This window comes from Mytilus californianus, unplaced genomic scaffold, assembly GCF_021869535.1.
Source record: "Mytilus californianus isolate M0D057914Y unplaced genomic scaffold, xbMytCali1.0.p SCAF_14, whole genome shotgun sequence".
In the NCBI taxonomy this organism is placed as follows: Eukaryota; Metazoa; Mollusca; class Bivalvia; order Mytilida; family Mytilidae; genus Mytilus; species Mytilus californianus.
In genome coordinates, this window is record NW_026262626.1 from 29,564,475 (window position 1) to 29,575,887 (window position 11,413).

General features: G+C 33.0%; 1 protein-coding gene across 15 annotated transcripts in view; it reads left to right on the forward strand.

Annotated features, from left to right (window-relative positions):
- The window catches only part of LOC127724638 (brefeldin A-inhibited guanine nucleotide-exchange protein 3-like), a 102,073-nt gene extending 97,336 nt beyond the window's left edge, over positions 1–4,737 (forward strand). For all 15 annotated transcript variants that reach the window (XM_052231648.1, XM_052231649.1, XM_052231650.1 and 12 more), the window contains one exon: positions 828–4,737. In XM_052231648.1, the coding sequence (XP_052087608.1) occupies positions 828–1,040 (213 nt within the window). In that variant the 3' untranslated portion in view covers positions 1,041–4,737. The remainder of the gene's footprint in view (positions 1–827) is intronic.
- Positions 4,738–11,413: the final 6,676 nt, after the last annotated feature.

Below are 11,413 nucleotides of genomic sequence, written 5' to 3' on the forward strand. Positions count from 1 at the left end.
TATAATATGTCAACATTTCATAGTATAGCAAGGTACTTTTATTTTATCAACATGTTAGGACAGTTTGCTATACTTTTGGTGTGCATAGGTAACTTTGTAGGTTAAGATAAAAATTTATAAAGCAATTGTAGTTTTATAAATTAAGAACCAGGTGTAGCATTTCAGAAAGGGCTTGGTCTATCTTATCTCAAATTTTTATTAAATATATGAAATGTAGCTGTCATAATGTTAAGACAGTGGATATCAAATCTTATATGATTGTAAGTATGCTTTTTCTTCCACCTGTACTGACTCTTCTAGATCCGTTTGGTAAAAGTTCTGACCTGTTCAACAGTTTGATTTAATGAACCAAACTGCAATTGGGCCAGATTTTTAACTGAACCTCAATAGGAAGTGTGTAACACTTACAGTCAAGTTCCAGAAAGACAGTCATTCTAAATGTGGGTGTAATTTTTGCCACTAGCAAGTTAAAAGTCAAAAGAAGTGTGCTGATCTTGAACAAAGCAGGGCTCAACAAGTTCTCATTCTGAATAGGGTTAAAAGATTGCCTACTTTGAGTGAAATATCCATTCATCCATCCATACATGTTGAAGACAGTTGCAGACTGTTCAATGTTTCCATAGTTCTAAGCTTGTAAGTTTGAATGATTCCATACATAATTGCAGAGTAAGTTGTCATTAAAATTTATAAATTTAAATGAAACATTTGTTTTCAAGAAACAAATTTCATGTTATAATTAAATGTACATTTTCAGAAAAGTTCAGATATTGCAGATGTAAGAAATAAACATGGTTAATAGTTTATATTTTTGTGATATATTTTTTTAGGACAGTGAGGCTAGAATTCAGTCTTGGACAGAGTTACTTTGTACTACTTTAGGACTGTTCCAGCAACAACCAGATGTCAAATTCAGACTTCTTCAACCTGCAATATTTTACTGTGTAAATCAGTTAGTATGTCATGCAGAAGACAGGCGTCTACGTGAAGCATTGGGACAATGGGTACATCGTATTGGTGTAATGATTGACTGTATAACATGATATCAATAGGGTCTAGAGTCAAGATAAAAGGAGAAGGCATGATGAGACCACATTTTTGGTCTCTTGAATTCAAAAATCGAAAAGTATTATTAATTTATCTGACACCATACATTAGGTGTTCATTAGACAGTCTGTCAGATGTCAGTATATTTTTATTTTAATTTTGTTTTGAATATTTGTTCAGGGCTTTTGAAGGAAAATCGTTTATTGATTTGGGGATGTCAGGCGGGTGGCTGGCTGCCAAACAGTGTCCGTTTATTAACATGAAAACACTTTGATGAAATTTTTTTAAGATTTCTTATCATTAATATACAGATATGAGCCATAGCCTTCCCAAAAAGATATTTTGCTACAAGATGTCTATGCTAGGATGTTTATGTCTGTAAATTATCTTTTTGTGTAAGGATTTGGCTCATATCTAATATTTCCAAAAAACTATGTGTAAAATAGCCTTTTTAGGTCAACTATTTCAATTTCCACAAGTTTATAAAAAAAGTGTCAACACAACTGACCTTTCTGTACTAAGGTTTCCAGATAAAACTATCCAATTGGTTTATCAATAATATTAACCTACTTTAAAAGGATTGAAGAATTTGAAAATTATAGCAATTTCAGACGCCAGATAAAGGCTCTTATTATGCCTCCTCCTTAGTTTAAGTACTACGTAGAAAATGCAATGCTGTAAAAGTCTAGGAAATTTTTCATAATGAGATTTATTTTTATTTTGTATATATTAGATTTATTTTCTTAAGAAAACATTCTGTTCTACATTCCTTAACATAGTTGCTATATAACACAAGGCATGGTTGAGATTATTTTTATGGCCCCGCCACAGAAAGGTCGGGGCCATATAATTTACCTGTATATGTCATTCTGTCATTCTGCAATGAACAGTTATACAGACTTTTTTCTAAACGCCTTCACATAGTAAGCGGATTTTTAGTAAGTGAGTCTACTATGACGAGTTACAGATAGTGTTTAAGTTTGGTTTAGCTCTGCTATTTTTTTGCCCAAATTACGGGTTTTTGGACTTTGAAAATTTGGTGAAAATAACAGTTATACCAACTTTTTATCTAAACGCCTTCAAATGTTATGCTGATTTTTAATATGTGAGTCCACTATGATGAGTTACAGAATGAGTATATGTTTGGTTCTGTTTCACTGATTTTTGTCGAAATTACGGTCTTTGGACTTTGAAAATTTGCAAGTGGTTAATTAATGTTTTCCAACACATTTAGTTTACTCTTTGTCTTACAGGGTCATTTAAGCTGCTTCTATCCATTAACATGTGATTAAAAGCAGTGTTTGTTGTAAGGTATTTAATGATAGTTGCCTGAATAAACGACTATAGCATGTCACCACTACAGGTGTAAGTTCATGTCTTCTCTTAAAATTTTACAAAGGAGATGGTAATATTTGGGTTCAAGTTGGCAATGGAAGCAAGAAAAAATAGTTTTTCTCCAATTTTCAGAATTAAATGTTGAATCTATGCACTTTTAAATGAAATTGCATTTATTGTTTAAAATTGGTCTTTGAATCTTTTAATGGGTCATTCAGACATGAGATGGTAGTTAGATTAGTAAAAAATTAACAGGCCAAATCTCATTGTTTTGCCCACACATGATGAGAAGTAGTATGCTATCAAATACCTTGCCCAAAAAGATAGGAAGGGTAATTTGTGTGAAAACAGCTGGCAAAAAAAATGTCAATATTAATTTAGCTGAAATATTACAGAAATTTCCTTTTTTGCTAGTAATTTGACAAATCCTACTTTACTTGACATCAAGCCTGCGGATATATTTACATTTTGTGCAACCTAAGATTCTGAAAAATAAAATATGACTTATAATGATAAGAATTTTATTTTGGTGAATTTGCATGACCTATTTAAACCAAACATGTACATTCTCTGTTTAGGTTAACTGAAAATTCCTCAACTTGACAAGTATTTATAAATGCTTATTATTTTCAGACTGTTTTTAGGCTTTTTATAATTATTAAAGGGAAATGGGTTCTTTTCTCAGTAATGAATCTCAAGTTGATTAGTTTTAGATTATATAAAAAATTGCACAGCATTTGATTATACATGTACTTGTGCAGTATAGTGGGTAATCTTACATCATAGGGGTATAGAGCAATAAATGTTCATCAGTTAATATAGACATAGCTCAAATATAGGTAAATAGACTACTCACATTTCATCTACATTTTATGCTTTAGCAAATGTGATGACCAGATCCATTAGGAAATTGCAGTATCATTTGGGAGACTCTTTATTTGATGAGGCCAAAAGAAAAAAATAAGTGTGTATGTGGTTTTCCAAACCACTCTATATACATATACCTACAAGGCTGTAGCGTAATGGAGGCAAATGAGGCAAACGCCTCACTTTTAAAACGACGATCAAACTTGAGAAACATCTATTTTCTGCAAAATTTGGCATTTTAAATTATCAATATGTGAGGTTCAAGCAATACACCATTATCATTTATCACAGTGCTTTTCCATTCGGCGGCAACGATTAGAGCTTTATCCACACATTAGACAATTTGCTCTCATTAAAAAGTTGTGCAATACGTGAACTGATTAGATGTTTTAAAAAAGTTGACATACATTTGACGAATTTGTTGTGTGAAATGAAGACATTTATGGATTTCGTTTTGTACGACTGTTTGGAAATTATTCTTCAAATTCCTTACTTGTATCTATTTTTTAAAGAAAATGAAACAGATTTGAAGACTTTCATATTAAGGAAACATTTAATCTGAATTAATTTGTACACAGGCAATTGCAACCTACCTTTTGAATATATAGAACAAGTTTGAAACCTCAAATGTTTACTTAAAACAACTTGTTTGTTCGAACAAATTCGCCTTCATATGTGTAATCTACTTCCTTTGGAAAATTCACCAAAATGCAGGAAGGGGATATTTTATTTCTTACACGATTGCCTGACAGACAAAAGGAAGTAGATATTATTTTAATCAGGCCTGAGAAATTGAAAAAAAAATGTTTTTGAAAAGATCACCTATATGAGGAATACTGATCTAAACATTGAATTAAATGATTTGTTACAAAGCTGTCGTAGTTTGCGCTTTTGAATACAGCGTGTGTTATGCATACTGACAACAAAGCTGTACATAGCGACACAGACATCTCTTCTGTCGCTGATTCGTCCGCGTCACACTTTGTTGATCCGAATCTCCTTTAAAACAGATGAACGAAATTCTAACAAAATTAAACAGCATTTGCTAAAGGACATGCAGTTGTGCACTAGCTATAGTTACTTTTGATCTAAGTGATCTTTATGGGTTACCATACCAAAACCAAAAGCATAGACTTTGCCAGTTCTGCTAAAAAATGAGATGGCAGGCGACATACATCTTCTGCCTTCGGCTGTTGTCTGCTCTATGGTCGGGTTGTTGTCTCTTTGACACATTCCCCATTTCCATTCTCAATTTTATCTTACTTAGAAGACTCACATATTTTGTTCAGAAAACTAAATCATCTCTTATTCAATTTATTACTCAATTGCTAATTTATTCTTGCAAACCACATACAGGTAGTCTTTTATAAACATTTACTTCAAATAATTTTTATCACATTGACCAGAAGGTTTAAATTAACAGAAAGTCATCGCCCCAAGCTATAGAATATCGAATATCAACGTCTCTGCAAATTCCTTCATACATGTATCTCTAGCTCAAATTCATGAATCAACAGTTTCATTTAAATCTCGTTCTTGCATTTTACACTCCTCAAGGTTGCAATAAAAATTTGAATTTCCAGAGTTAACTAAGATTGTTTAAAAGATTTATCGGATTCAGTGTGTGTTTGTTTATTCTACATTGGCTAGAAGTATAGGGGGAGGGTTGAAGTCTCACAAAACATGTTTAACCCCGCCACAATTTTGCGCCTGTCCCAAGTCAGGAGCCTCTGGCCTTTGTTAGTCTTGTATGTTTTTTTTAATTTTAGCTCATTTATATGTTTTAGAGTTGAGTATGACGTCCATTTTCACTGAACTAGTACACATTTTTGATTAGAGGCCAGCTGAAGCCCGCCTCCGGGTGCAGGATTTTATCGCTGTGTTGAAGACTCATTGTTGGCCTTCGGTTTTTTTCTGCTCTTTGTTCGTTTTGTTGTCTCTTTGACACATTCCCAATTTCCATTCTCAATTTTATTTGTAACTTTATTTTCTTGTAAGATGGGTAAAAACTGGATACGATAGATTAGTCACAAGGATACGATAGATTAGTCACAAGTGAAACAAGATAATACCAATGCGAGATGATGTAGGAAGTCTTCAAGAAACAATAAATCTTGATGACAGAGACTTATATACTAAGTTTTTATTGTATTAGAAATTCTTCTTATTCTGTCATTGACCCACTCTCTTGTGAAAGAAAAACCTTGGAACGAACTGCAATTGATGGTGATAGACTTAGTAGTTAGAAATAAACACATAATTTCATGTTATTTCTTATTATAAATGCACCAACCGTTCCTTTAGTTTCCTGGCAGGAAAAAGCAAGTTAACAGTTCAATATAACGATTTTTTTTTTCGTCCCAGACCCCCTTTGCCTCAATTCCTTTAGGGGTGCGCTACGACCGTGACCTATCATAAATTTTTTTATAGATACTTTCAATAATGAACTGTTAAGAAGCCATTTTTTTAGTAAATTAGAACAAAGTCATTCAAGGTAAAAAAAAAATCAGCAAGATAAATTTTTTTCTATCGTATTTAGGATGGAAACCTAAAATACAACGTTTTGTTTGGCTTCAGCCATGTGTGATAGTATTGTTGTATGTGTGTCTGACATTGTTAACAATAGGGAAATATGTCAATACAGAGTAACTAACATTTATATTATTTAGGGATGTCAACTCGGTGAAGATTTACTAATCGAGTACTCGTTGGATTTACCGAGCGATACTCGAGTACTTGCTCGGAAAAACATATACAAAATGGAAACACAAAATTAAACCCAATTTATGGATTGTGGGGAGTTGTCTTATGGACGTAAAACCCTCAACATTAGTACCTTGGACTAGATAATAGTCCCAGGAATTTTATACCATAATTAATAGTTCATTTACTACATGTACTAATTATGTTAGCAGGCAATAATCTAATTAATTAATTAATAAATATCTATAGAAAATTGATTACTTAAACAACAGTATTTGGGAATCGTAAAGAAACACATTTATGATCAACAAAGCGGTGATGATTAGAACTTTAACCATTCTCTGAGGGTCGACACAGGGTGCAACGAATCTGTTCTTATTTAGAAATATTATCTTGTCAACTTTTACTGGGACAATACAATATATCAACTTTGTTACTTATTTAACAGTCCTGCTGATGAAAATATTTGCTCTGGCGGTAGAGGTCACCGTGGTAGAATGACTAGGACACGATTAGCTAAAAGTGTAGGCCTTGGAAAGGTGCTCTTGTTCATAGCGCATGAGATAATTTTAAATGACAATTAAACGCAAACATTCCAAACGTATTTTTATTTAGATTGATATTTAATTTCCTGGGAGGCACTCTTAATAATAAAAAAAAAAAATTCTTTAGGAAGGAAACAACATTCTAACAAAAAAATGATTAGTTGAGTATCATTTTGGTATTCGATACTCAGTACTACCGAGCAATACTCGAGTACTCGAATACTCGTTGACATCCCCAATATTATTATATCTATATGCTATTCAATGTGTGTATGCAGATTTACGTTTAAAGCTATAAAAAATGCAAATACCATTCATGCAAATTTTACTGTTTTACTTGCATATATATAACTTACAAATTATGATAAATGTGTCTATGTTTGTTTGTTCCTGATCATACTGTTATATATGATAAGATGCATGAATTCCAGTTAGAAATTATTAGTTATTAATTATTGAAATTATTAAAACACTTGTTGATTATCATTCCTTATATGAAATGTTATATTTATTTATTTCTTGTTAATGTAAATATGTTGTTCTTATAGTTTTAAAGTTGTGCAATAGTATTAATTCCAAATATTTAGTGGGTAATCTCTTTACAGATCTTTATTTAGTGGGTATTCTCTTTACAGATCTTTATTTAGTGGGTATTCTCTTTACAGATCTTTATTTAGTGGGTATTCTCTTTACAGATCTTTATTTAGTGGGTATTCTCTTTACAGATCTTTATTTAGTGGGTATTCTCTTTACAGATCTTTATTTAGTGGGTATTCTCTTTACAGATCTTTATTTAGTGGGTATTCTCTTTACAGATCTTTATTTAGTGGGTATTCTCTTTACAGATCTTTATTTAGTGGGTATTCTCTTTACAGATCTTTATTTAGTGGGTATTCTCTTTACAGATCTTTATTTTGTTTTTCCTTTCATGTCTTTTTTTGTGCGAAAAATATGTTAAATAAAAATTATTTTTCTGTGAATAAATGTTATTTTAAGCCAACAATTAATCACTATAACAACTTTATTTGTACTTTGGACTCCTTTTAAGGTAAATGGGGTCTAAATTCAACTGGATAGAATATTTCAATACTTTACCAAAATATAGTTTATGTTAAAGATGATGCATGTTTTAGGTTTTTCTTTTCTTATAACACAGAACCACCTCTGTGGTCTCATGGTAGCATGTTTGCCTCTAGTGCAGGAGGTCGTGGGTTCGAACCCCTGGCCGAGTAAAACCAAAGACTTTAAAATTGGTATTTGCTGCTTCTCTGCTAAACACCTGGCATTAAGGAGTAAGAGCAAAGACTGGTGAGCACGTAGTCAGAATAATGTGTCCGGGTAAGGTGACATGTCTTCCTGCGGACTGTTACCTTGTGAACTAGCTCGTTAAAAATCCACCTCAGCGTGTCGATCTCGTACAAAGGGTTAATATTCATATTACATTAACATGTTCTCGTCCTGAATATGCATACTAATTTGCCGCTGGACGTTAAGCAGCCATCCATCATCATTATCTTATAAACAATCGAGGGGTGTCAGGAATGATCAAATGAAGCTTTCTTTGGGCAATCCTGACACCCAAGGTGTGTTATACTGTCAAAAAATATTATCTTTAAAGATCAGCTGAAAATTGTAACTGATTTAACCAATCAAATCAAATTGGGATATTCTTTTCTGTTGCCGTTAGGCATAACCACGCCCAACTGCTCAATTATATGGTAAAGTACTACTCATTAATCTAGATATAAACGTTAGTAATCACTGTCCAGTTACATTGAAAAATGTTTCTGTTAATGCATGAAGCAAGAAATGAATTGTTACAGTGTATGAAAAAGACATATCACTTGGTAAGGCAAGATTTTTTTAATTTGTTGGTTTACGGATCCGCCAACCTAAATTTTCTAATTTTCGGGAAAAAAATAAAATGCACATTTCATGCCTTTTTTATTCCTGCCAACCCTAAGATATACATTATCCCTGAAATGTAAATGAAAAAAAAGGCAGGACCGAATAGAGTGAAAAATAAAAAGGCAGGACAGAGATTGCAACTAAAAGAAAATGCAGGACAAAATTTTTCATCCTAGCCGCCACCCCCACCCCCATAAAAATCAAATGGTAGTTCCCTAAAACCAATTGAAAGGTGAAAACTATAAATTGGCTGTGAATTAGACAAATGTCTATTGCATGTCTAACTGTAAGTAAAAAAAGTAGGACCATTGTCTACTATAATATATTTTTTGTTAACTGTCATTCAAACATTCAATAAAGGTCCACCAACTCATTCAAATATTTTCAACATTAGGATTTCAACTTTACTTTAGCGATTGTAATTCAGAATTTTTTGTTGTGAACATGATCTGTCAGGAAACAAAAATCCATGAAAATCATATATAGTTTTATAATTACCTATCATATAAATTGTGATCTTTTTGGGGATTTGAACTTCTACTTGTATCCAATGTAAAGAGGTAGTCCAATATTCCCTGACTTATTTGCATCAAAGTCTGATGTTAAAACTCTCATATGTATTTAAATTTATGTATATATCAGCTTCATAAGTGAACTTCTAGGTTCTACAATTATGCACTAGATCAATAGAGTATAAAAGAAAGGTTATGGGTTTCAATTCAAAAGAAGCTCCTGTAGGGTAGTTTAAACTATAGAATGGACACTTGATTGTCCTGAGGTTAGTTGAGGGTCAAAGAGAAGGCTAGGCACTAGACAATACATGTATGTCTAGAAGGCATTTCCTCTCTAATACCCCCATCACACTTGTACCACGATCCCGCTACGACCTCAGAAATTATAAAAAAATTTGGAAGTTGTAGTAAGATCGTGGTGGTTGTGGTAAGGATGTGCCAAGGTCTTCATGATCGTGGAGGTCAACAACCATCTTTGAACATGCTCAAAAAATTTGTAGTGCAGTGTTGGCCAAAACTAGTCATAGTAGAAGCATAGGAAGGTTGTAATTAGGACGTAGTAAGAATGGGATGGGCGTAGAAGCATCGTATAGGAAATCTTGGTGCAATCAGGAAGCCAATGGAAAAGATTTTGCTGCGATCTTACTACGATTTCACTGCGACTATCCCGATATCACTACGTCTTTGCTATGCTTCTACTTCAATACTGATACATTATGGGGATTTCGTGTAGAATGAGTGAAGAGTATGAAAAATAATATTTTCAAATTGTATTTATTAGATAATGATACATAATAAACATTGCAAATTAAATGCACACTGATGGAAAATGAAACTGTACAGTCCCTGTAAAAGAAAAACATGATAAAAATTAATACTATTATAAAATGTGCCGTTTTCAAGATGGTCAAATAAACATTTATTGATCTCATGATTTTGAGAACTGTGTGATTCCCTCACAATCAGGTTTTGTCCATCTTTAGTTATGCCAAGTTTAAAGCGGAAAGGACATTCCATTTGGAAAGTACTGAAAGTAGACATATCCTTAATATCATGAACGGTTTAATTACAATAGAAAAACTAGAAGTATTCGACATAAAAAAATTAACCTGACTAATGAATGAAACGCGGCAAATTTAAACAATATTAATACCTTGTATTAGGTCTTTTTCCTGTCGAACTTGTTTGGAATTTTTTGCCACCGTGAATACAGGAAAATATTATTCTTTAACAGAATAACTTGATTCCTCTTTAATTTTTGTGTTTCCAGTTCTTCTTTTCTCTGCAGCTGCAATCAGGGACTTTCTATACTATAGTATAGAAAGTCCCTGCTGCAATTGACTCCGAGTTTCTTTTATACAATTGTATAAAATTAATCGACTGATAGTTCTTAACAAATAGTTCCAATTCATGATAACTTTGAAATGTCTTCCCACATGTATATCACTCTCTTCCATTTTAAGAATATTTATTAACTGAGAAAAACTGTTCACTTACCTATATATAAATATTTATAAAAATTCTGAGTAGTTTTAATCAATTTATTCACTAATTGCGACAAATTTCGTATATATTTCACGTTTCATTCATGTGGGTACGCGTAGCCTATGAATGGCAATTTGACTATTCGTACCCGCATGCGGGTACGCGCAGACACTGCCATACATTAATACTACGATGAGGAAGACAATAGTGTGCTGCTACTACGCACTTGCCGTCCTAAGTACGACCTTACTACAATACTTCTACGTCCTAGCAACGATAATTGTACGACCTCATTCTGTTGATATAAAAAAGGATGCAATAATTTCTACCTATAGTTCAATCATGGACAAACATGAGGAAAACCTACTACTACAATATTTAATTCAGTTGCACTGTATCGATTTGGCTGACCAGGCTACATTTTTAGTTATAAGAAGGAGGAGAAGACATATTAGACAAGAGTAGGTCCTGTTGGGTGCACCCTTTGCTTTCTGTTGAAAGACAACTCCAGTTTGGGCATAACGACTGACTTATGAAATAATTAAGGATAGATGGATCAGCAATCATTCTTTGATTTTTAAAGGATGCCTCCAGAAATGTTTGATCTGAGACTACTATAACACATAGTAGTCTCAGGTTTAATGAACTTTTGAACAGAGTAAGTCCTCGAATTCAGAAGATAGACACCCAATTTAGAAAGGCACTAGATCCCGGTGTGAAAGTTGCTATTACCTTTAGGCACTTGGCTTCTGGCAATAGGTATTCAACCCTTCAGTACGATTTCAGAGTGGCGCGCAATACTATAATTACTTTTATTCCTGTGGTTTGCCATGCAATTGTACAGGAATATAAAGATGGAAGTCATATCTTGTCCAACAGAACCAAATGAATGGCGAGCTATTGCCAAAGACTTTCAGAGAAGATGGAACGTGCCACACACGATGGAAATTATGTTGCTATTAGAAGGCCGCCTTAAAGCGGATCCTTGTTTCATTACTATAAAGGTTTTTTTTC